Genomic DNA, 26,838 nt, shown 5'->3' with positions numbered 1-26,838 from the left:
AAGGAAAACGAAAGCTCATACAGAGGCCATCATCTGCTCAGGGTTATTTGGCAGGTCAGAGGCAAAGTCAGGAGTAAAAATCAGGTTTCCTGTTGCCTCATTCAGGGCGTTCCAAGATAACTTGATGCTCCTACAAATGCATTACACACTGCAGCCAAAATCAAAGATTCTTTCTAAAATTAAAAGTCTTTTAGAGTATCCAGGCCATACCCAGACTCACAGCAGCCTATAACCAGGATAAGGCAGGTGTCAGCATGAATGGAAGCCAACCACTTGGTCCAGGGGGTGGGCTGGTGTGGAGAGGAGACAGCTCTTTGGTCCCACTTCTCCCCCCTTTGTCCTAGCAGGCTTTGCCTCCTCTTCTTCTCTGCCCCTCTGGGAATACAGGTGACAGCTAGGATAAAAAATGAGCAATCTCTCCCTGAGCTCCTGTCTCTGAATTTTCTAGCCCTTGAGGCTGTGCTGGAATTCACAATCTGAATTCCAAGGGGGAAGTACCATGTGCCTGACAGTGGTGCCCAGAAGAATGTTCTCCTAAAGTCGGCTTCTAGCACTCTCCCTTTTCCAGATATGACCTCAGAACCCTCCCACACTCCCTTCACTAGACCCCTCAAAACAATGAAGACTCATTAAGAATATTTCCCTAGGGCTTGAAACAGCCCCTTCCCTCTTTCTAGATGTGATTCCTTTTTCCAATGGGCTGCTGACAGATAGGGAACATGGGTGCCTGCCTCAGGACTTTGCCCCATCTCAGGCTTAGTGTGTGACCTAGAGACACTTATTGAGTCTGGAAGGGATTCTGGGTATAGGAACCTGCATGAGCAAAAAAGGCCTAGAGGTAGGGAAAAATAGACTGATCTTAGGAATAAAGTTGGATTCCCTGGGGCATGGAGGAATGCAGGAGAGCTGCCTGGAAAGGCTCTTCAAGCTAAGTCGTAGGCAGAGGACGGGACTTACTTTTGCCTCAGTGTCCTCATTTGTAAAATGGAGGTAATAATGATAGTACCTGCCTCATAGGGTATTAGGAGGATTCAGTAAGATAATACGTGTAAAAAATTTAGAGCCATACTTAGCACATACTGAGTGTTCAATAAATGTTAGCTGTTACATTATTAAGTCGGTCTTGTTATTATTTCTGTTTATAGATGGGACTCAGAGAAGAGAAATAACTTGTCCAAGGTATAGGTAGAGGAAAGAGTAGAGGTCAGGATTTGAAACCGGATCTTCTGACCCCAGCGCATGGGCTCTCAGCATAATGCAAGATCACAAGTTCTTTCTGTCATCTAGTGCTGGGGAGCCACAGGAGCCACTTGGGACCACCATGTGGAGGATGGATTGGAGTGGATAAATGACTGAAGCTATCTGTGAGCTAAGCGACAAGTTCAGCAGAGGGTGTAGGGATGCTAGGAAGCTCAGGTCCAAGATGGGGACCAGGAAGCCCATCACTTTAGAGGCAGGGCAGTTCTGAATGGGGTCAAGCCTAGGATGGATTGATCAGGTGTAGATGTAGGCAAAAGTTGTCTGAAAAGGAAGTCACAAGGAGGCAAGAGGCTGAGGGGTATAGCATGGAGATTGGAGTTCCCAGGTGACCATAGGTGGAGAGAACAGCTATAACTGGGGAGGAGAACTGGGCCATGCACATGGGGCTTGGCAAGGACCTAGCAGAGATGCGGGTGAAAAGAGAGGTGGCTATTTAAATGCAGAGCAGGTGTGAACTCAAGGGCCTGCTAGCAGGGAGAGAGGTGACAAGTTAGGAGCTTTGGAGGTGATTTCTTCCTCTTCTGCAGGATAGGACATCGTGAAGAAAGATCATGTGGCCTCTGGGCATGCTTGGGGTCATCCTGAGGGCCAGGCCATGAAGCCTGCTTTTCTCAATAATTATTGTTATTATGATAGTATAGTGACAGTAATGCCTCATTTTTCCATCACTCTTCACTGAGAATAGCTTTTCCATCCATCATCCTATATCATCTTTGTGACAACCTCTAAACCAGCAGCTCTCAAAACCTTTTGGTCTCAGAACTCCTAAAAATGATTAAGGACCTCAAAGAGTTTTTGTTTCTATAAGTTATAGCTATCAATGTTTACCATATGAGAAAGTCACACTATCTTTTAATTCATTTTAAAACAACAAAAATAACCCACTACATGTTAACACAAATAGCACTTTTAATGAAAAATAACTGTTTTTAAAATAATTAGTGAGAATGACATTAGTTTTGCATTTTTTGCAAATATCATTAATGTCTGATGTTAAGAGAAGAGAGCTAGGTTCTCCCAGCTCCTTCTGTGTTCAGACTGTTGGAACTGTCATTTTGGTGAGCTTCCATGCGCATCCAGGCTCACACAGCTATGTAGTTGGGAAAGGGAAGCAGAGCCCCAGGGGTTCTGGGACCACACTTGGCAAACTGCTGTTCTAGAGGGAGACTAAGTACCTCCATTTTATAGCTGGACAAACTGAGGCACAGAGACCAGGATTCCCAACTCTTTCTGTGACCCATTGTTTATCCTTGAAGATCCTTAAAGGAGGCTGTCCCTCCCAACTTGACCAGGTCCCAGAATAGTCAGCAGTGACCTGGCCGGTTTGTGTGGGGCCTGAGGAGGAAATGCAGGACTAGGCAGCCCTGGGGAACAGCGGTGATAAGGTGCTTCAGCCTCAGGCAGAGGGGCCAGCAGCCACTTGATGTAACACCCACATCAGCCTGAGAAAGGCGATAGCCCTGGCGCCCCAGGCCCCATGCTCCTGGGAGGAACCCCGTTCCCAGAAGTCTGTCCCTGGATACTGCCGTCAACCTTGGAGTTCATTTCCTGGTTAAATAAACATCTATATTAAATGGCCCAGTTGGGCAACGCCCATCAGCAGTTTCAGAGGAGAGCCTTGGGCACATGGCCTCCCTCTTGTCCGGCTGGGGAAGACACATCCATCATTGACAGAGTCACTAAAGCGGGACACCCTGTAAGTCCCACCCAGAGTCTGCCTGTCTGGCAGGAGGGGCTGGAAGGGACGTGCAGAGTGGCCCGTGCCCCGACCCTACCAGAAGTCCAGCCCACAGCTTCAAGATTGTAACAATGGTAATGACGACAACTCCGAAAGTGTGGGTGGAGGTTGACCACTTCTATCCATCATCTCATGGAGGTTGGGACTACTGACTCCCATCTTTCAGGTGAGGAAACTGAGGCATCTGAAAGGGATTTGCCCTTGGTCACAGAGCTGCTCATGGCCTGGCTGCGATGTGGATCTGGGTGTCCTGACTTTCAGCATAGTTCTTTCCTACATGCTAAAGCAGGGACTACTCGGAGGGTAAGAATCAGAAGAGCTGAGGCCCAAGGACTAGCCCAGGCCCCTCCTGAAGTGCAAATCTCCTGCTGCTGGCTATATAATGCAAGTAAAGAATAGGTGCTTCCTGGTTTGAAAAACCTACCATCATCTATAATGAGCAAAGATGCCATTTACTGAGTGCTTACTATGTGGCAGGTGCACTGCTAAGTGCTGGGATTGTTGGAACCAGACTGCCTGGATTTGAATCTTGGCTCTGCCATTTATTAGCGTGACTTTGGGCAAAGGTAGGACTTCCTTGTGCCTTGGTTTCCTCATCTGTAAAATGGAGATAATAAGTACCTACTTCATAAGTTTTTGGGAATATTCAGTGAGATAATATGTGTAAAAAGCTTAGAGCCATACTTAGCACATACTGAATGTTCAATAAATGCTAGCTATTACATTATTAAGTAGGTATTATTATTATCTCTGTTTTATAGGTGGGGCTCAGAGAAGAGAAATAACTTGTCCAAGAGCATAGGTATAGGAAGGGGTGGAGCCCGGGATTTGAATTAGACCTTCTCAGCATCATGCTGGATGACAAATGAGAACTGAATCACAGGCCCTTGGAAGACTGGAGGTTGGAAGTCACCTTGACTCTTGTCCTCATTTTAAAGGGGAAGAACCTGAGCTTTAGTTCTCCTGACTCCTGTCCTTTCTCTACAGAGTAATTCTCTTTATGGAAGCTTGACCACAGGGTTTTCTTAGCTGTTGAGGCCTGTCCTGGCAGAATACATTTTCCATTGAGAGGGTTTTGTTTACAAAGCCTTTTCACATGTGGGACTCTGAAGGAGCCCCTGCATTGGGAAGAGTGAGCTGCTCTTGTCCACAGAGCCCCGTGCTAACCCTGCAGATGCAGAAGGCAGACGGTGAGTCACAATTTGGCGCCAGTGGGAGGGCGGGAGGCCAGGTGAGGCTGGAGGCCTCTGCAGGCCTCACAGTTTTCCCTCCTGCTCCGTGGATGCCTTGACAGCTGCAGTGGGATGCAGGAGGGAGACTAACCATGGTCCCAGGGTCTGCACTATTAGGGTGGCTTCAGAGGGACTGAATCTCCAGAAAACACTCAGAAGCTATTAGAAGTGGACCGGCTAGAGAGGGAACTCATTTATTGAGCGCCTACTATGTGCTGGGCAATGCATCTCATTTTATCAGTTCAAACATTTATTGAATATCTGCTGTGTGTAAGGATCATATTAGGGAGTATGACTACTATAAAGAAAAGTACAGCGCCCTGGCTGGTGTGGCTTAGTTGGTTGGGTATCGTCCAATCCACCAAAAGGTTGCCAGTTTGATTCCCAGTTGGGGCACATGCTGGGGTTTTGGGCATGAACCCTGGTAGCAGGCAGCTGATTGATGTTTCACTCTCACATAGATGTCTCTCTTCTTCTCCCTTCCTCTCTCTCTAAAAATCAATTTAAAAAAATTATTTCTCGCCCGGCTGGGTGTGGTTCAGCGGTTGAGTGTCGACCTAGGATCCAGGCAATGGGGGTTCGATTCCCGGTCAGGGCACATGCCCGGGTTGCAGGCTCGATCAGTGACTTTCTCATCATTGATGTTTCTATCTTTCTCTCTCCCTCTCCTTTCCTCTCTCTGAAATCAATAAAGATATATTTTTTTTAAAAATTATTTCTCTTTTTTAAAAAAGAAAAGTACAGCAAGGAAAAGGGTTAGGGTAGTGCTTCTCAACAGGGGATGAGATTTGCTCCCAGAGGGCATTTGACGATGCATGGAGACATTTTTGATTGTCACAACTGAGGGTGGGGGCTGCTACTATCATCCAGGGGGTAGAAGCCATGGTAATACATAGGATAGACCTGCAACAAAAGTTGTCTGGCTCATAATATCAATAAAGCCAAGGCTGAGAAACCCTGGGGTTAGAGAATGACTTTGGGTGCTCTTTAGGTCATGTGGTCACAGATGACCACACTGAAGATGGGGTGTACCTTTTGAGCAGATAACTGAAAAGGGCAAAAAGTAAGAATGAGGTCTGAAGAACATTACAAGCATAGAGAACAGTGAGTGCAGAGGCCCTGAGTCAGGAACACGTCATCAAAAAGACCAGCATATGAGGTCAGGCTGATTATTTTCCACTGTATTTCAGATGAGAAAACTAAGGCTGAGAGGTAATGGTTTGCCAAAGTCACACAATTAAACAATGCTGGGCCAGGATTTGAACTTGTTTTATTCCAGAGACCACTTGCTTTCCACTGCCTCAGCTGCTACTGTCAGAGGAGTGGCTCAGCACTCATTTTGCAGCTGAGGCCTTTTCCCTACTTGACCATGAAAATTTTTTTTTATTCCATCCCTACTATTGTGTCCAGTGGGCAGAAGCCATGGTTCTGAGTACTTGGCACTACCTCAATAACAAAAATAAGGATAATAACAGCCATTACTTACTGTGTGCCAAGCACTGTTCCAAGTGTGATATATGTATGTGTGTGTATGTATATATAGAGAGAGTTGATAGATTTCTAGATAGATATCTATATGTAGATAGATCTATAGATGGGTTATCTTTATATATATTTATAAACATATATAAATATGTACAATCATTTAATCCTTACAATATATGTGTTAGATACCATTATACTATTGTACCCATTTTACAGATAAGAAAATTGAGGCATAGAGAGGTTAAATCACTTGTTCAACTAGTAAAAAAGGCAGACACAGGATTTTAATTTTTTTTAGTATGTCTTTATTGATTTCAGAGAGAGGAAGGGAGAGGGAGCAAGAGAGAGATAGAAACATCAATGATGAGAGAGAGTCATTGATCCACTGCCTCCTGCACGCCCGCTGCCGGGGATTAAGCCCACAACCTGGACATGTGCCCTGACTGGGAATCAAACAGCGATCCCCTGGATCATAGGTTGATGCTCAACTGCTAAGCCATGCCCAGCCAGGCCAGAGGCACAGTTTGAACCCAAACTGCCTAGTTCCTGAGTCCACTGTCATAGATGCCACATTATGCAGTTGCTTTCTCAGCAGGTAGTAAGTTTCTAAAGTAGATCATTCACTTAACCAGTAACTCCTCAAGTTTGGTAATGCACAGGAAGTGAACTTAAAGGTCTCTCTGTTTACACATGAGGAAACTGAGGCCCGACCTCAGAAAGTGACTTGTGCAGGGTTGCATTGGGAGGCAGTGGTAGAGCTGGAACCAGAAGCCTGCTGTCCCTCCTGAGTGCCCTCTGCTTCACCGCGGGCCACCTTGCCCTCAGCCATGCCTGCACATTCCCAACATCCACTATCTGTTCTGTCAAGCTGTCCATAGTGTCTTTGTTCTTCTGGGTCCCAGCCACAAGCTATGTCTGATATCTGACAGGTTTGGAGCCACAGAGGAGGGGCCTGCTTGTGGCAGAAGGCCCAGGCATCTGCCTCAGCCCTTGCCCATCCTTCTTTACAGGCACAGAAGTTGGGGCTCAGGTTATTTGACTCACCTTCTGAGGTCAGCCAAGAGCATTAATACTTCCAAAGTGAATGATTCTCTCACTCATTCATTCATTCTTTCATTCAAAAGAAGGAATCTACGATATGCCAGGCACTGTTCATGCAGAGGTGAAATTGATGTTCCCTTCCCTCCAGGAGAGATGCAGTTGGTGACCTGAGAAGGGGATGCCCAGAAAGGATAGCTAACCTAGCCAGTTCAGGGAGGGGATCAGGAAAGTCTCGTTGGAGGAGGTGATAGATGCCATCACTAAGTCTTAAAGGATAACTGGGAGTTAGCCAGGCGGCAAAAAGGACAGGGACACTGTGGGGACAGCATCTGCAAAAGCACGATGTAGGAGAGCTCCCTATGCATAGAGAATTACAGGATGTTCAAGATCACAGTCATGATAGTGGCCACTTATTGAGCACTTCCTATGTTTCAAATACTGTGCTGAGGACTAGTTCAATAACATTCTGAGTTAGATTCTATTAATATCCACATCTACGGATGAGGAAACCGAGGTGCCGCGAGGTTGAAGATCACCCAGGTAATGAGTGCCAGGGAATGACTTGAGAAGTTGGTGGAATTTGCCTTCAGCAGCATGGAGGTCTTTCTGTGAACCTGATGCTTGTGGAGCTGGGCTCTCCCTCTGCTACCCCTATTGGTGCTTCCCCCCCTGATGGCTCTGTTTCCTCCTGCAGGTGGAAGGACAGTCCAGAGCCCATGTCATTGCACAGGAACTGCTGTCTTCAGAAAAAGCGTGAGTCCCCAAGCGACTGCTTGTAGCCTTGAGCTTGTTAACAGAGCATCGCCCCTCCCCAGCTTATACAGGATGGGAATTAATACAGACTCAACCCCCTTTCCTTCTACAGATACGTGGAGATGCTCCAGCACTTACATCTGGTGAGTTAATCATTCTAATTGTCCAAAACTAATTGCCCTTTTACAAGGCAGTGATATAAGAAAAGCAATGAGGAGGCAGAGGTGATTTCCATGAACAGAGACTTGGCAGCAGGCAAGTGTTTTCAGAGGCTTTTCAGGGAAGTCTGTCTCCTAATTCACATGCTTCAGGGGTGGATAGCGCCATGCTCTCCATGGATATGCCTCTCTGCCCGGGTTGGGGCTGCTTGGGGGATGTGCTGAGATTTCTGGAAGGATATCTGTGGTTTCCTCAGCCTTCTTGTTGAAGAAGGCAGAAGGAGGACAGATGTAATTTTGGGCCATTGTGTGTGTGTGTGTGTCTGTGTGTAAGTGTGTGTGTGCGTGCGTGTATATGTGTGTATGTTATATGTTTTGGTCCATACGAGGAAGGTGATGTGTTTGCACAGTGACAGAGCAGTTGGGGTATCATGAGGCTTTCTCAGTCATCCCAGCATTGGGGCAATAATGCCTGAGCTGGTGGTGAAGGAATCCTCTGGACTTTCAGAGGAAAGGAAGCCAGACTTGGAGACTGCCCAGATATCAGACACTGCCACCCTTCACAACCCACAAAATTACTTGGAAAGTCTCTCTTTTGTAGTTCAATTCAATTCAACAGACATTTTTTGAACACTTGCTGTGTGGCAAGAGCTAGGAAATGGACAGACAGATGAGACAAGGCCATTACCCAGGAGCAATCTGGCCAGTGAAGGAGACAGATTAGTGAATCAATAATTATTCGGAGCACAGTGAGAGTGACTGACAAACTGGGGAAATCTAGGCAGGCTTCCCTATGGAGGTGATGTTAGGGGTAAGGCAGTAGGGCAAAGACATGGCAAGTGAAAGGATGTGGTGGGCTCAGCTCCTTACTCCTTGTGACAGCTCCTTACTCTTCTGGGCTTTTAAGCCATTTGCAGTCTCCTTGTAGTTTAGCATCTGATTCTGCACTGCTTTGTATTTGTTCGCCATTTCTTTCCAAGAACGTCAGAGCTGGGGATGTCCTGCTCTGAACGTTTTGTCGGTGATATAGAGGTTCAGAGGGAGGGATTTTCCAGAGTCACACGGTGACTGAGCCAGGACGAACACCCATTCTCCTGACTCCCAGTGCACAATCGCCTGTTACTCCTGTGTTCCCGACTGCCTTTGGAGTTCCTCGGGGCAGGGACCTCTCTGGAGGCAGCAAAGCACCAAGCCAGGTCTCATGCCAAATCCAGCTGAGGTCCCCACCAGTGACATTACCCTGGTGCCATATTGCCATGTGAGCAAGGGCCCCCAGGTCCCCAAGAGGAAACAGAGCACTACTCTGGCCTGCAATCTCAGCCCCCTCATTTTTGCTCTCAGGAAGAGAGCTTTGTGTGCATTATTAAACCCCAAAGCCCTCATGTATGAAATGTACCAGTACCCTCCTCCTCACCTTTACATCTAAAAGTTCTATTTAGCAAGGGCAGCAACAATCACTCTTATGGTTTTTTTCTTCTCTCACTCTTGCTTCTGAGCTGGCAGCATGTCAGAGAGGGGCTGGGCTGTTTTGTTTTATGACTTTGTTAAGAGGGTTTAACTGGGAAACTTCCATCTGTGTTAGCACTGCTTCCTGCCAGTTGGAAAGATGCTGAAGCTGCTGGTAATTCATAATAACAACCTGAGGAGAGAGAAAAGAGCCCATAAAAATCACAACTCATAAGCTAGTTACGGGAAATTGTGGTCTGGAGCTACAAGTATGATGTCAGTGCTTATGGGGATAAAAATGGCAAAAATGCCACAACGTGACTCCCAGTTCTAGTCTGGGACCCTAGTCAAAAGGAGACTTAGACTTTGCTGCATTTTACACCCACTCCCCCAGCCTGGATCTATTGCTGATTGCTAAGATGACGGGCTCACTTTCAGGGTTCCTCCTTAGAGATGTGATGCTGTTGAAATCCCAAGGCTGCCCAGTGATGGGGAGGAGCCAACTGTGCATTCTAAACCTCCCCAGCTAGAAAAGTCCCTGGCTCCATTATGCTATTTTTGAGAGGGGAATGAAGATGGCCTCTGGCCTTACGAGTTTGGAATTCAACTCTGTGTTTATCACATAGTAGATAGAGCTAACTCAGAGTTTACTAAAAATTCTGATCATCCAAAATTGAATTCTGATGGTCAAGATCCTGTTTTGTATAGCTTATTAACTAAAAATGGGATTTACATGTTTTAAACATTTGTGAAAAAAAGGCAAAGAAGAAAGAATATATGACTGAGACTATCTGTGGTCCACAAAGCCTAAAATATTTATCTGGCCCTTTCTAAAAAAAGTTTTCTGAATTCTGGTTTAAAGACTCACTCCATTCTTCCAAGAACCTAGTCAAAAACACATTCATCACCTGTCCATCTGCCTGTATAGTCAGTCTCTCATCCGTTCATCCAGCCAACCTTTCACCCACTCATTTGTCCTTTTATCTATCCATACATCCAAATGGCATGTCCATGTAGCCATTCACCACCCCCAATTCATCCACTACTCATATGTCCACTCATCCATCCTGCCATCTCCCCATCCATTCATCCAGTCATTCAATTCTCCATGCATCTATCCATCTGTCCGTCCATCCATCTATCCAACATACTCATTTCTTCTGGATGGAACATCACATGATGTTTACAGTATCACAGACACTGGGACAGACCTTGGAGCCCCAAAGATGAAAAAGGCCCAGAACCTGCCCTTGAGTAGGTCTCTTTTTTTGTGGGGGTAAAAGTGGGGAGAACTAGATAAGTTAGCAGACAATTGTATTGCTCTGTGGTACGTGTAATGTGTGCAACTGTAGTTTTGTGCAAAGTCTGCAAGAACATAAGAGAGGAAGAGACATATTCTCCTTTGGGCTATCCAGGAAGCTTCACAGAAGAGGTGACACTGAGGTGGACTTTGAATCAGCCCACAAGGCCAGAGTGGTAATAGAGGAGGGCACATAAGGCAGGTGGTCAGCATGGAGATGCTCACACTCCTGAAGGTACATGATATGTTTGGAGAATGGGGCATCATCACATATGGTTAAAACATGAATACGTTTGAAAAGGCAGATTGGAAGTGGAATCAGGGGTGAAGTCATAGGTCCAAAAACAAGGTTAGGGCCAGATTGAGAAGTACCTAAAATGCCAGGCTGAAGGGCTTATGCTTTTCCTTACATAATAGTGAGTCATTGGAGATATTGAACCTATACAGTTCCTGGACACCTTTAATCCTGTTTTCTCATCTAAAAAAAATCCCTCTCCTAACAGCAGCTAGAAATTCCTACCACGGGCCCTTTATTTGGGCCAAGGCATTGAAGGCCTGTTCAGGAGACAGTCTGCCAACTAGGAGAGGTGACTCTGATAGTTACCACCATCTGACGTCCCTGGAGAAGTCCCCGTACCTAGTAGGGCCCTACATGATCTGGTCCTTGTCTGCCTCTCCGACATTGACTCCTTCCACTTTCTTCTTCATTCACTTTAGCCACACTGGCCTTCTTGCTGTTCTTCAAATACTGCAAATGCAGTCACGTCACCTGGCTTTTGCACTTGCTTTCTCCTCTACTGGAATGTCCTACCCCTGATCTTTTCATAGCCAGTTCTTCCTTCTTACTCTGGTCTCAGTTCAAGTGTCACCTCCTCAAAGAAGAGGAGGTGCCCCAAAACTTAATGGCATAAAACAACCATTTTATTATACTCGCAGATTTTCTGGACTTTGGACAGGGCAAGGTGGGGAGAGCATGTCTCTGCTCCATGGTGTCTGGAGAAGACTTAAAGACTAAGGGTGACTCACTTGAAACTAATATAATATTTTATGACAACTATAATTGAAAAATAAATTTTAAAATACATTAATTAAATTTAAATTTAAAAAAAGACTGAGGGTGACTTGTTGGCCGGGGGCTGGAATCATCCAGAGGTGCCTTCACTCACATGGCTGCTGGTTGGTGCTGGCTGTTGTCTGGGACCTCAGCTGGGCTGTTGGCCAGCACACTTACTTGTGACTTCTCCATGTAGTCTCTCTGCATGGGCAAGTTTGGGTTTCCTTGCAGCGTGGTGGCTGGGTTCCAAGAGTGAGCCAGGAGGAAGTGCGTGGCATTTTTATGTTCTAGCCTTGGAAGTTACGTAACACCATTTCCATTAGACTCTTATTAGTTGAGACAGTCACAAAGGTCCACCCAAGTTCAAGAGGAGGGAATGTAGTCTCTGCCATTCAGTGGGAGGAGTATCAAGCTCACGTTGCATAAAGACCATGTGAGATAGGAGATACTGTTATGGCTACTTTTGGAAAATTTACTACGGAAATCTTTCCTAATAATTCTGTGTCAGTTAAAAATTTTATTTGACTGCTAGTAATAAAAACCCTATTATAATAGCTTAAATAATGTAGAGGCTATTCTCCCATGTGAAATAAGTCCAGAAGTAGGAGATCTAGGTCAAGTTTGGCAGCTCCACAAAGTCTCAGGGACCAAGGTTCCATCTATCTGCTGCATCCTTTCTGCAGTTCCTCATGAACACAGAAGGCTGCTGCCGCTCTAACCATCACATTGTTGTCCTAGGCAAGAAAAAGGAGGGGTGGGGCAAGCAAAAGCCATGCTCCTATATGAGTTAGTTCACTTGAAAAAGAATTCCTGAAAGTTTCACTCAGTGACTTCTACTTCCATCTCATTGAGCACTCCTAGTTGCAAGGGAAGCTGGATCAACTGGAAGTCAATTTGTCAAAGCTGGATTTCGCTCAGTGGCTGTGCTTCTTGTGTGTTCATTCTGAGGCCCAGGCTGAAGGGGCAGCAGGTAGCCAGGGGAGGCTGTTCCCATGGTGATGGCAGGACAGCAAGTAGAAACCCCAGAGGGCTTCTAAGATTCCAGCTCACAACTTGCTTTGCCCACACCCCATTGGCCAGGGGAAGTGCCATGGCCGGGACCAAAGGCAAGAGACAGGGAGGGATATGTTCTCCCCTGCCATGAGGCAATGGTAAGGGTGTGAATGCAGGGAGAGTGAAGATCTGCAACTATACTGCCCCTTCTATACTCTCTCATGCCTCGTTTTATCTTTCATTGCATCTCACTATCTAAAAACGGGTGGGGAATGTCCTGCCTACAGGCTGTGAAATCATTTGGTGTGGCCCTGCCAAGGCTTCACCAAAGAGAAGCAGTTCCAGCCATCCCATTAGGAGTGAGTTAATTAAATGTTTGACAAAATAATAGCAGGCTAATTTTTAAGTTGATAATTTTGTGTAGCCCGGGAATGATATAAATATGTTCCCCATCCCTGATCTAAAACTATCTAATTTATGTATTTATTTACTTGTTATGTTGTGTTTTCATTTTCATTCAGTCACAAATACTTTCTCATTTCCCTTGTGATTTTTTTCTTTAACTCATGGATTATTTAAAATTATGCTGTTTAATTTCCAAATACTGTGAATTTTTCAAATTTCCTTTTGCCGTTGATTTTTAATTTCACTGTGGTTGGGGAATGTACTTTATGTGGTTCAAGTCTTTTTAAATTTATTGAAACTTGTTTATGGCCTAGCATATCCTGGAGAATGTTCCATGTGTAGTTGAAAAGAATGTGTTTTCTGCTCTAGTTGGATGGGCGTTCTATAGATGTCACTTAGAGGGTCAGGTTGAATGACAGTGCTGTTTGAGTCTTCTGCACCCTTGCCGATTTTCTTTCTCATTGTATATTCGTTACTGAGAGTGGGATATTGAAGTCTTCAGCTCTGATTTTTGAATTGTCCATTGCTTCTTTCAATTTCATCTGCTTTGCTTTGTGCATCTTGGGGCTATTTTTAGGTGCTTGTCTGTGGTCTGGCTCCCTCACTGAACTTGGAGCTCCTTGAGAGCAGAGCTTGATAGGTCCCATTCCCAGAGGATTTTGATGCCCAGTACACCATCAGTGCTCAGTAAATATCTGATGAGTGAGTGATGGCAGAGTCAGCCTTTCCAGAAGTCTTAGCATTTCTTCAGTCAAAAAAATATTTCCTGAACACTTCCTATATGCTGGATACAGGGGACTTATGGAGGAATGACAAGGGGAGGTCCCTGCCCACCAGAAACTGACAGTCTATGAGAGAGATGGGCATGGAAAAAAACAATATTAATACAGTGGTGGGGTCATACAGAAGCTAGGGGGTGCAGGGGAGGCATCTGTCCTAAGTTTCTGGGGTCAGAAAAGGATTCCCCGGAGAAAACATAACTAAGTTAAGACTTGAAGGAGGGGGAGGAGATAGCCAGGTGAAGAAGCTGTGAGGACGGCTTGTATCTGCCAAAGGATTAGGATGTATAAAGGTCGGGAGGCCAGTTAGAGAATGGTGTGATTGGGAACTGAAAGAAAGTCACCTTGGCTCGAACTTTGTGAATGAGCGAGAGAATAGTGAGAGCTGAGGCCAACAAGGTATGGGGGAAACACAGAGAGCCCCCCGTGAGGCATGTTTGGGGTTTGGGTTTGATCCCCTGAAGGTCCTTGGGGAGGCTGTTGGGTGGTTTCAGCAGAGGTGAGAGCGGACTGGAATGTTGCAGGCAGTTTTAGGACTGCGTGCTTGGGGATTGATGGACTATGGGGTGCATTGGAGGGAGGGCTCCAAGCTGACCCCAGATTTCTGGCTTGCTGACTCACTAAGAAGGCAAGTGCTGGAGGGACTCAGGGTAGGCTTGGGGAAAGAAGATGAGTTTAGTGTAGATCTTGTTAAGTGTAAGGGGTTCAGGGAAGGGCACCCTAGTGATCAGCTGGGCATGGGATGTGCACCAGAAGTGATCAAATGTAGAGATGTTAACTGAAGCTCCTGGAGAGGCCCAGATCTCCCGAAGGGAATATGTGCAATCAGGTACCCTGAGGAAGAAGGAGGTGGTGCCCTGGAGGGTGTGAGTCTGGGGACTGGTGGGTTTTAGGGAGGACACAGTGCAGAAAGGCTGTGGGAGGCTTCTGGATCCAACCTGTGTGCATTCCACTCATGCACCCTCTGCTTTTCTCAGTGGTAGCAACCACTTGAAAGTGTCAGGAGAGTCAAGGTAGAGTCAGACTTCTCAAACTGCTCTGGGAAAAAGGAGATTCATTCAGAAGCCCTCCCTTATCTCTGTGCAGGAGTTGCATTTGGCTGTGCCTCAGTGCTGACATGACAGGCCAGTGCAGGATATGACAGGACTCTTGAGTTTACTCATCTAAATTGGTGTGCAGTCATTGTGCCCCCCACCACAGTCCCCTCTTGCCTCACTCAGCCAGTTCTGACTCCTCCTTATGATCAGTGTCCAGTGTCTCAGATACTGCAGAGGAGGGGTGGTGGTGAGCATTTATTGACCTCCTCTGTGTGCTTGGCAATTTATATGCATTATCTCCTTTAATTGCACATAGTTTGTGTTCAATAAACATTTCTCAGATGGCTGGATGGGTCCAAAACTGAATCTCAGAGAAGATTACTTACCCGAAGGCACACAGCCAGTGAGAAATGGGGCCAGGGCTGTTTGACTCCACAGCCCTGAGAAGGAGAGGAGACAAATAGTTGTGGAACAGTCTGGTTAGGTGGTAAGGAGCCCAAGGAATGGGGGATGGTTGTGAGCGGGAGGAATGAAGTCAAGGAAGGCTTCTTGGGAGGAGGAATTTTGAAATGGGTATTGATGGACAAAAAGTATGAACAGACCTTCCAGAGAGAAGGAGCAACAGGAATAAGTGCACAGAGAGGAGGGCTTGGGAGTGTATAGGAAGTGACTGGAGATCTTACTTCAGGGAGAGCCTGAATGCTATGTCCCTAGGTGTTTCAAAGAGAAGCGTAGGAATTTGGGAGCCCTGAGGACTTGAGCAGGGAAGGTTGGTCTGGTAAGTTGGGTGGGAGGGGATGATGCTGGCAGACAAAGTTTAACCCAGACCAAGCCCCCAAATGCTTGTATTTTCATTCAGTCCAGGAAAAAAAACTGCTGGGTGACTCTAAAGCCTCTTACTCTTTCCACCCTCACCCTGAAGTGGCTGGTGGGACTCAGACATTTTTAGCTACAGAAGCTTGTCTTCAAATGAAATTTTACTCAGAACCCCAGTATGAAGAGTGGATGAAAGTGGACGTGCTTTGGTTCAAAGGCAGGTAGAGGTCAGAGTTTGGGCTCCCCTAACCCTGGGTCTCCACGGAGCACAGTGTGAGAAATAATCATCTAAATCAGCGGTTCTCAAAGTAGGTTCCCAAACCAGTAGTGTCAGCATCACTTGGGAGCTGGTGAGGAATGCATATTCTTGGATCCCACCTTACAAATGCTCAATCAGAAACTCTAGGGTGGGGCTCAACCATCTGTGTTTTAATGGGCCCCCAGGATGATACTGATGGACAGTAAGATTTGAGACTCACAGACAGATGGTGCTGTAAGGTCCCTTTAGCATGGGCTTTCTGTGATTTCCTGCCCCCTAGAAGCCAGCATCCTCTAGGACACTGGTTCCCAACCCTGGCTGTGCATGGGTACCCGAAAATGTTAAAAAATATGGATGCTCATCCCACCCTCAGAGTGTATTCATTGGTCCAGGGTGCTGCCTGGTCATCCAGAATTGAAAAGTTCCCCAGATAATTCCAATTTGCACCTAAAACTGAGAACCTAGTGGAAAAGTAGCAGACATTCATTCAGCAAAGTTGTGAACAAAGCCAGATCAACGTGAGGGTAAAACCAAAGGGAATGAGACACAGTCTGCTCTCTGCTTAGTTGGAAAGAAGATTACAGAAACATTCAGAGTAAGTGAACAGCCTGACAATGCAAAATTTTGCCAAGCTGTTGCCTTTCAGGCTGGGATACATAAACCCTGCCTGAGATGTGCAGTAGGTGCCCAGGCATACTCAAGGCCACAGGATAAACAGGGCACATTTTCTAAGATCTTCTGCTTTGCTCTAGATACATAATTTTTAAAAAAAAATTAAATCAGACATGGATATAGTTTGGAGAATAATATAGAATATGCATTAATTTTTAAGCAAAAAAAATGAGACTTCAGAGCCATTCAGAGACCAGGGTGTCTCACTTTAGGCTGTGACCCAACATTCCTGGAGGCTATAGGACACATGAGAGGAACTTAAACTAACTACTGAAGTAACTCAGGAGGGCCTCATGGTGGAGGTGGCATCTGAAGCAGCTTTGAAAGATAAGCAAGATATGAATCAGATGCCAGATGTACCGAACAAAGGCAGAGGCTGGAAAAGATGCTTCATAAAAGCAGCAGAGTTCAAAGCATGGTTCTGGGACCAGCAGCAGCAGCATCACCTGGGACCTGGGGAGATATTAAAATTATCTAGCCCCACCTCGACCTACAGAATGGAAACTCTTGGTTGGGTGAGCAATCTATGCAATTTGGAAAAGTTTGTCAGGTGATTGTGAGGCATGCTTAACTTGGAGAACCACTGGTATACAGACAGAAATGAGCAATCAGCTACAGAGGTAGGCTGTACTGCTTTTGAAGGGCCATGAACTCCAGGCCCAGGACTTTCACTTGGCCCTGAGGTCTGGACACAAATGAAGGGTTTGGAGGAGACATGAAAGCAGTAGGGAAAGCTGTGCTTGTTCTCTGTCCCCCAGGGCCCTCAAAGAACTGGGGTTTGTTTTTTTAAAAAAAAGCTTTATAACTTAGATACAGTTGAGTGCACAAATCTTAAAGATAAGGCTCAAATTTTTAATAAATGTGTGCGTATGTGTGCACTTGTAACCACCACCCTGATAGAACATTTCCATCATCCAGAAGATGCCTCTAATGCCCCTCCCCAGTCAGTCACCCTACAGAGGTTACCACTATTTTGCTTTCCATCACATGCAGTTGGGTTAACCTGTTCTTGAACCTCATATGAATGGAATCATGAATTAGGTATTCTTTTGTGTCTGGCTTCTTTAGCTTAATGTAATGTGTGAGATTCACTCATGTTTTCATGTATGTCAGTATTCTTTTGTATGGATATACCACAGTTGGTATATCTATATATATCTCCTGTTAATGGTCATTTGGGTTGTTTGCCGTCTGAGCTATTACAGGCAGCCTTAGAGATATTGCAGGTTTGGTTCCACACCATCGCAATAAAGCGAGTTATAATCTTTTGCTGGTGGAAGGTTTTGCCTTCCATTTGCAAAAAAAAATAATGGGACATTTGTAATACTTTCAGCAATAAAGCTTTTAAAAAACAACATCTGTAAAGTGCAATAAAGTGAAGCGCAATAAAACATGGTATGCCTGTATAAAGCTGCTATGAATGTTTTATATATATCTCTTAAGGAACATACGCACTCATTTCTCCTCAGTATTTACCTTGGAGTGGAGTTGTTGGGCCATAGATTTGGCTTTATTAGAAACTGCCAGATAGGTTTACAAAGAGGTTGAAGCAATATATACCCTGTCTCTGATGTATGGGAATACCACTTACTCCTCAGGCTCGCCAGCATATTGGTATTGTCAGTCATTTTACTTATGGCCATTCTGGTGATTGTGTAGTGGTTTCTCAATTTGTTTTAATTGGCATTTCTGTGAAGATTAGTGAAATTGAATATCTTCCCTTCTGTTTATTAAGCCATTTGGAAATCCTCATTAGAAAAGTGTCTTTTGCTTCTTTTTTAATTGGGCTATCTGTCTTTTTCTTATTGATCTGTAGGAGTTCTTTAAATACTCTGGGCACAAGCTCATTTTCAGGCATGCGTATTATGAATATTCTCCCAGTCTGTGCCTTCCCTATTCAATTTTTTAACAGCTTAATTGAAATATAAATCTCATACCATTCAATTCAGCCATTTAAAGTATAAAATTCAGTGGTTTTTAGTATATTCAGAGTTGTGCAATTATCACCACATTCTCATCACCCACCAAAAGAAAACCCATATGCCTGAGGTATCACTCTCCATCATTCCCCCCGCCCCAGCCCTGTGCATCTACCAGTCTTGTTCTGTCTCTGTAGATTTGCCTATTCTGGGTATTTCATATAAAGGGAATCATACAATTTGTGGCCTTTTGTCTTTGGCTTTTTTCACTTAGTATAATGTTTTTAAGGTTCATCTATGGTATATGTAGCATGTATCAGTACTTCATTTCTTTTCATGGCTAAGTAATATTCCATTGTGTTGCTAGACCACATTTTATTTATCTGTTCATTGCTAGATTCTTTCTGCTTTTTGACTATTTGGGTTCTTTCCACTTTTGACTATTATGAGAATTTGCTATGAATATTCATGTACAAATTCTTGTGTGAATATATGTTTTCCATTCTCTTGGGTACATACCTAGGAGTGCAGTTGCTGGATCATATGGTAACTTTTTATGGTAGCTTTTGAGGAACTGCTAGACTGTTTTCCAAGTGGCTGCACCATTTCACATTCCCACCATCATAATGTGAGGGTTCCAATTTCTCCACTTCCTTTCAATGTTTGTTGTTATACATCTTTTTTGTTATAACCATCCTTGTGGATGTAGAGTGGTATCTCATTGTGGTTTTGATTTTAAATTTTCCTAATGACTAGTGATGCTGGTCATCTTTTCATGTGCTTCTTGGTCATTTGTATATTTTCTTTGAAAAAATGTTTTTTCAAATCCTTTGCCCATTATTAATGGGTTGTCTTTTTATTATAATTCTGTATACAAGTAACTTATCAGATACTATATGATTTGACAATATTTCCTCTCATCCTGTAGATTGTCTTTTCACTCTCTTGATAGTGTCCTTTGAAGCACAAACGTTTTTAACTTTTCATGAAGCCTAATTTCTCTATTTTTTCTTTTGTTGCTTTTGCATTGTTGCCATATCTAAGAAAGCTTTGCTTGGCCTCAAATCACAAACATTTACTCCCATGTTTTCTTCTAAGAGTTTTATGATTTTAGCTCTTCCATTTAAGTCTTTGATTTTGAGTTAATTTTTGTATATGAAGTAAGAAGGAGTCCAAATTTATTATTTTGCATGCAAATATCCAAATATCTCAGCACCGTTTTTTTCCCATTGAATTTTTCTCTTTCTTTCTTTTTTTTTTTTGCCATCCTTGTTGAAAATCTCTTGACCATAAATGTGAGGGTTTATTTCTGAATTCCCAATTGTATTCCATTGATGTCTATGTCTGTCCTCATGCCAATACCACACAGTCTTGATTCCTGTAGCCTTATAGCAAGCTTTGAAATCAGGAAGTGTGAGTCCTCCAACTTTGTTCTTTTTCAAGATTGTTTTGGCTCTTCTGGGTCTCTTGCATGTCCATATGAATTTTAGGATAGCTTGTCAATTTCTGTAAAAAAGGCAATTGGGATTTTGATAGGGGTTGCGAAGAGTTTGTATATCAAGTTGGAGAGTGTTAACCTCTTAACAATATTAAGTTGTGAACATGGGACATCTTTCCATTTACTTGGGTCTTCTTTAATTTCTTTCAACAGTGTTTTTGTTGTTTTCAGAGTACAGATTCTATGCTCTTTTGTTAAATTTATTCCTAAGCATCTTTTTTTTCATCTTACTCACTTGTTAAGTGATTTTAACCTTTTGTTTAAAAATAATTTCAATTTTACAGAAAAGTAACAAGAGTAGGAGTGGTACATAGAAGAACCAAATTCCCTTTTTCCATATTCATCTTTTAACATGAAGTCCAAATTACATATTTTTTCTATAGAGTTAGTACTATTTGCATACATTTTGTTGTTGTTGTTAATCCTCACCTGAGGATATTTTTTCTATTGCTTTCTAGAGACACTGGGAGGGAGGGAGTGGGGGAGAGAGAGAGAGAAGTATCGATGTGAGAGAGATACAATGACTGGCTGCTTCCAGCATGCTCCTGGACCAAGGCCAGGGATCAAACCCACAACCCAGGCATATGCCCCAGACTAGGAATCAAACTTGAGACCCCTTGGTGTATGGGCCAAAGTTGTAACCACTGAGCTACACCAGCCAGGGCTATGTACATTTTAAGAAATCTTTGCATGCCCACAGAAAATTATTTTCAGGGTTCCAAAGTACTGTCCAGTGATCGACCAGGCCAAGTGAAGTCATGTCCCCTGGGCAGCTCATGGCTTGCCACAGAATGTTTGTGATATAGTGGGGTCATGGTTGAGGTTGGTGTGTATTTGGCCCAATGGGATCCCAGAGAGTCCGCTTGACTTTTGTAAGTGACATCAGTAGTTTGACCACTTGCAAGGACATACTGGCTACCCACTAACTGTTCAGCCCAGAGATTAGGGATGCTGTGTCACCCAGAAACCTCAGTAGTGGCTTTGGAGAAGGGGAAAGTGTTCAGGGGACAAGGCCTTTGAATGTGAGGTTCTCCTCTTCTACTGAAAGCAAGCCTGGTGTTCCTGAGAGCACTGTGAGTTCTGGGAGACTTGTCAGGGCTCCAAAGGCAGAGAGATGGTCTTCACACTTGGGCCTCTCCACCAGGCTGCCCCAGGGTCTCCAAGGTTCAGCAGAGAGCCCTGGCCAGGATTCTGGAAATCTGGGTTTCAGTTCCCCTCCTTGACCTGAGCAAGTCACTCCCCTGTCTGGGCCATCAATAGAATGAGGAATTGGTGTGGTGCAATGGGAAGAGCTAGGGCTTTGGGGTCAGGCTGACTTGGGCTCATATTTTTGCCATCTTGGTGGCCTTGGGCAAATTACTTAATTTCTCTGGGCCTAATTCCTTTATTGGTAAAATGGAAATAATAATAATGCCAAAGTGATAGGCTTGCTGTGAGGATGAAAGGAAAAAATAAATGTACAATGTTGAGCAGACAATGGCTCGCATGGCGTGTGTCTTCAGTAAATGTCAGCTGTTGTTATTTGCTAAGTACCATCCCTAGGCTGGGTTCTGGGGATACAGAAATAACTAGTACTCAGTCTAAGGAGAAGGAAGGCACAGAAGGAAATAATCCTAAACCATGACAGAAAGCAGTCTGCACAAGGTACCTGTGAAGAAGGTACTTGTATTCCCATTTTACAGAGAGGGAAATTGAGGCCCATGGAGATGAAGTGACTTGCCCTGGGTCACACATAGGCAACTATCTAGGTAGATAAGGATTCATTTGTCTTCTCTAGAGTCCTCTAAAGTTGGAGCAGGGACTCCATGAAGAGCTGGGGAAGTGAGTATGGTGAGAAGGTGGATTAGATCAGGAAGCCCTCAGGTGCCTGGAGGGGTTTGGATTGGACCCTGCAGGCATTAGGCCCAATCAGAGAATCAGCCAGTTCTTCCTCCTTATTGTCTCTAGTCCATCCACCCTCTCTGTCCCCATGGCCAGACTTTGGTCCAGTCTCAAGTTCTGAACTCTCTCCTGCTCTCCTAGAATGGTTGCCTCACTGGTCTCGCTCCCATTCTGGCCACCTCCAGTTTTTCCACACAAAGTGAACTTTCTAAGACAGATGTCTGGCCACATTGCTGTGCTGCTTAGCACTATTCAGTGGCTCCCCATCACCCTAGGATGGAAATCAAGTCCCTTGAAAAGGCTGCAGGGCCATGTAGGATGGGTCCCCTGCCTGACTTTCCAGCATCATCATGTTCCAGTCCTGTGCACTTCTTTCAAGGGTACATATACCCACACACTGCACCCAAGCCATACTCAACTCCTCAGTTCCTCTTCCACCTCAGGGTCTTTGCACGTGCTGTCCCCTCTACCTGGAACATTTCCTCTCTTGTCTCAGTGTAAGTGTTGCCTCCATGGTCGGCCTTCCCAGAGCTAAGCCAGGTCTGCCTCTTATGGACTGCCATAGCCCCTATGCTTTTCCCCATCACAACACGTACTGCCCTGTGTTGAAATTACCTTTTTACTCATTTATTTTCCCCCAGATTACAAACTCTTTGAGGACAGACTGCATCTCTCTTGCTCCCACTCTCTCCTCAAGTCTTGGTACAGAGCAGGCATTCATTATATTTGTTGAATGAGTAAGGGGACGAGGGCCAGATATCTTCTACCGTCTTCCTGCCTGTGAGATGAATGCCAGGACCCCCAGCTGCAATGGTGGCCAGAACTACTGAGAGAGCAGAAACCTTTCAGGGAGTGATGGATGGTGCGGCTGGCACTCGGTGCTTCCAGCTGATGCATGAGTTTTAAGAACGGATGTTTGTGGCAATTCTGATTATGCTCCAGTTTTTTAAATGAGTCACGTTGATGATGGCCATCCTGCCCATTGGGACTGAGTCAATTTAGTGAGAATTAATTACAGACAAGAAACCAGCTTGCAGAGCAGTTAATATTGAAGCTCCCTGGAGTATGATGCAAATGCAGCCGTCAGTCTTGTCTTTGCTTGTCCTTCTCTGCCTATCCCTGCCCACCCCCTTTTTGTGGTGCTCTGGGTCTGGGCATCAGGGTGACCGGATTCTGATCTTGGCTTCTGCATGACTCACTCTCCTTTTTTGCAGTCCATCAGTTAGCAAGCATTATAACTCTCCTTCTCTGTCACATACCCTGCTGGCCTAAGAAACAGCAGGAAACAAAACAGATATGGTCTTGCTCTGAAGATGTCATCAGTAAAATATAATCATAACTGCCTCATGGACAGCACTTTACAGTTTTAAACATCAGGATGAGCTCCCAGCAGCTTCATGCTCTCCAGTTATCCCCATTTTACAGGTGAGGAAACTGAGGTTTGGATAGGTTACAGCTTGCCCACAATCATTCAACTACTCTTATGCTATAGCTGGGCTTGTACCCGGCCAATGAGAGAATATGTTGAAAGTTATTGCCCAAGCAAGAGGGGTTATTGTCCTCATCAGGACATTTTCTTTCTTTCTCTGGGATGCCAGGGCTGAGAAGACTCTGCTGGGCTGGAGACTGGGTCCTAAAACATGGAGATTCATAGGAAAGAGTGGGTGGGTCCTCTTGTTCCCAGATCAGCAGAGAAACCTTCCTTCCAGGTTCAGAATGATCCTGTGTCCCAGAGCCAAGAACTAAACACCACCTCCCTCTAGCTGCCCTCCCTACCCTGCTGCCCTCTTGTAAATCACACTTTCTCTGCCCTCTGAAACATGCTTTCAGGAAGGGCTTTGGTAGCTCAGATACAATGAGATTCATCTCTAATTATAGTTCAAGCGTGTGACCTCCACTTAAGGACACACATGCCTTTAGCCCAGATAATCTATTCAAGACTCAGCCGCAAGAGTTTCTGACCTTAGTGATGGGGCTAGAGGTTTCCCAAGACCTTCCAGCTATACCAGTCTGGGGCTGAGGCAGGCCAGCCTCCGCAGGAACCAGCTCATCTTCCCTCTTCGGGACTACAAGCCAGGGTGGGCTGCCCTCCCCTTGTCCTCCCAGCAATTCCCGGCAGAGCAGGTTGCAGCAGCAGGAGGTCAGCGCAGGACAGGATGAGGTGTTCAGGAAGTGAGACCTTTGTAACCTCCACATCTGCTATCCTGTATGACACCACAGGCAGCCTCTTTATAGACATTGGAGGGCATGAATCTCCTGCCTTTCATGTTCCCTGTCTCACTCTCTCTGTCAGTCCCTCCCTTCTACCCTCCCTCTCTCTCTCCCTCAGTCTCCTCCTGCCCTTTCTCTCTCTCTGTTTTCTCATTTATTTTCTTTCTCTCTTCCCACCTTACCCTCTCTCTGCTCCTATCCCATCTCCCTGCCCTTTTTTCTAGTCTTCTCCTGTCACCACTAGATCTCCCCTTCTCCTGTACCCCTTTTTAGCCTGGGAGAAGACCAGAAAGACTTCTTGGAGGAAGGGCTGCCCATCCTCTCAGGCACTTTCCCCTTTTAGATCTCTGTATAGAGACCTTTCTAGTGATGAAGACCTGTTCAGCAACGGAATTAATTATCTTGCTCAGTAATGAGTTCCCCGTCAGGGATGCAATCGAAAAAGGCAGCATGATCATCCTTCCTAAATGTTGTAAAGGAGATTTGACCTTTCTGATTTAGGCTGGACCACATGACCCCTAATGCTGAGGTTTTCCTGATGTGCATTGCTCCACAATTCAAGTTTGTTTCAGGATATCCCATGTATTTAAAGCTGCAGACCTGGGCCTCATGCAAAAGCAGTTGTATGTAAAGATAAAATATTTTTGTTGTGAGAAAAAAGTTTTGCATTCTTTATCATTTTAATGTTTATTAATATTTAAAGTAATTAATCATGATACATAAATTTTAGAAAACAGAGACAAGAAAAAAATTATTCCTCATTCTGTACCCCTGACACAGCCACTGTTTCCATTTCATTCCATTTCCTTTTAGCTTTTTCCTTTGTTCATTTTTTACACAACTGTGTTCAGGTGGGAAGACAACTTTGTATCTCTTCTTGATTTCTTAGCACCAGGACATGTATATTTTACGTAGTCACTATCTGCTTCATTTTTAGTGACTGCTTGGTATACCATGGAGTGGATGCCTATGACTTCTTAAGACTTTGTTTTGAAATAACACAGTGCATGAACCACTTCAAAGATGGTTCATTGTCAAGAAGAGCTTTATATTTCTTCAGAGAAGGAATTGCCTAACTTCTCACCCACCTTGTAAAAGAAGAACATGCGCCCAAGTTTCCACACAGGGGGTGGAATGAACCCGCTTTAAGCCCTACTCTGTGCCAAGAGTTGTTTAAGGTGTTCTTTGGGTTTCGGTTACCTGTGATGACAGGTGTGTGTTATCAGTTTTACAGATGAGAACACTGGAGTCTGAGGCACTCACTGGCTTAAGGTCCCAGCTGTCCATCTGTAGGCCAGGTCTCCAAAGCTATAAGTAAACTGCCAGGGAGCATGTGCTCAGTCCTATCAACCCATGGGTAACAGGCCTTTGGGGTTTCAGGATTTCCATGGAGCTGTTTTGAGGACCTTGGATGAAATGGACCAAGAGGGCAAGGACACATTGGCCAGGGAGGAGCTGAGGCGTGGCCTGAGTGAACTCCCAGCCATCCTCGACCTTCATCAGGGGATCCTGGAGGAGCTGGGAGAGAGGCTGCTGCACTGGTGAGCAGTCCCCAGACTCCTGCCCCTACTTCTGTTGCCCTAGGGGGTTAAGGGTTTAGAAACCCCACCACGTGAAATGGTGTTACCATTTGACATGTGGAAGTTGAGATACAGAGGTGTGTGGTCATATGCCCAAAGTAAAACAAGTGTGGGAAGGTCAAGCTGGCGTCCTCACCAAGGATGTGACTCCAGCTCACTGTCTACCACTGTGCTGGTCACAGGGCTGAGTTCTTTCTGTCTTGTCCCCCTCCTGGCTGCAGGGAGGGCCAGCAGAAGGTGGCCGATGTCTTCCTGGCTCGGGAGCAGGAGTTTGACCACCACGCCGCCCACATCCTGCAGTTTGACAGGTATCTAAGTCTGCTCGCTGAGAACTGCCTCCATTCTCCCCGGCTGGCAGCTGCTGTCCGTGAATTTGAGGTGGGTCCCTTGATCCTCTGAGAACCTGCTCTAAGGATACAGGGGTGGGAGTGGTGGGTATGGCTGAAAGCAAATCAGTGGGGCTTCTTGGTCAGTCTGCAGCTGGGGAGGAGAGGGTGACCCAGCAGGAGGAAGAACCCAGAAGATCCCCTGTTGGGCAATTGATGACAACTCAGTGAGCCTCAGTCACTGGGAGGGTTTCAGTGGCCCTTCTCCTGTCCCAGTAAAAAAGCACAAAGCAAGGTGGAACCCCAGCCATTTGCGTGACCAACAAATGGCCACCAACTGAGGATCCAGTTATTGGGCAGAAAAATGTGGGGCTTTATTCTTTTACTAACAGTAGATGTACAGCTGGGACTATGAGAGGCATATTACTGAGTGTAGCACAGACTGTGAACCTGAGGAATGATCTGTCACAGTGGGGTGGTGCTCATCTGGGAGGCCTTCCTGAAGGAGGGGAAACTGGTTTTAGAGATGGTGGAAGCTCAATTTGGCCAGGAAGAGGTGTAGATAGGACAGTGCAGGTGGGATGCCTGAGCTCAGTGCCCTAAGGCCGGGGTCCCTGATGGAGTTTTGTCGTCCCTGTCTCTTGGAAGCAGCAGAGTCAGCAAGGAGGCGGCCAGAACGTGAAGCACAGGCTCCTGCGGGTGGTTCAGCGCCTCTTCCAGTACCAAGTGCTCCTCACAGGTGGGCCCCATGGGAGGTCAAAGTGCACTGAGGCTGTAGGGAGGGAAAGCCCCTGAGGAGGGGTGGGGATGATGATGGGAAGATGTGTGATAATAACCTCTCTACCCGCCTTTGGCAAGAATGGGTGGGGGAGGATTGCTCTCAGTTCCGGCCTCCAGAGGGGCCACCTTCTCTCCAGCTGAGCTTTGGGCCCTCTGCTGCCACCTTGGAAGCCTCACTTCAGTGGCCACCTTTTGTGCCTTCCTCCCACCTCTCC

At 45.4% G+C, this 26,838-nt stretch overlaps 1 protein-coding gene across 2 annotated transcripts in view; it reads left to right on the top strand.

The window, feature by feature from the left end:
* Positions 1-26,838, top strand: part of FGD5 (FYVE, RhoGEF and PH domain containing 5) — a 109,081-nt gene that overhangs the window by 56,338 nt on the left and 25,905 nt on the right. Inside the window, exons 4-8 of one of the 2 annotated variants that reach the window (XM_081160537.1) lie at positions 7,451-7,509; positions 7,622-7,652; positions 25,318-25,478; positions 25,739-25,895; positions 26,495-26,582. In XM_081160537.1, coding sequence (XP_081016663.1) covers positions 7,451-7,509; positions 7,622-7,652; positions 25,318-25,478; positions 25,739-25,895; positions 26,495-26,582 — 496 coding nt within the window. The remainder of the gene's footprint in view (positions 1-7,450; positions 7,510-7,621; positions 7,653-25,317; positions 25,479-25,738; positions 25,896-26,494; positions 26,583-26,838) is intronic. The other variant, XM_081160538.1, reaches the window with a different exon arrangement.

Source organism: Miniopterus schreibersii (genome assembly GCF_964146895.1).
Source record: "Miniopterus schreibersii genome assembly, chromosome: 15".
NCBI classification, from domain to species: domain Eukaryota; kingdom Metazoa; phylum Chordata; class Mammalia; order Chiroptera; family Miniopteridae; genus Miniopterus; species Miniopterus schreibersii.
This window is presented reverse-complemented; position numbering and strand designations above follow the sequence as displayed.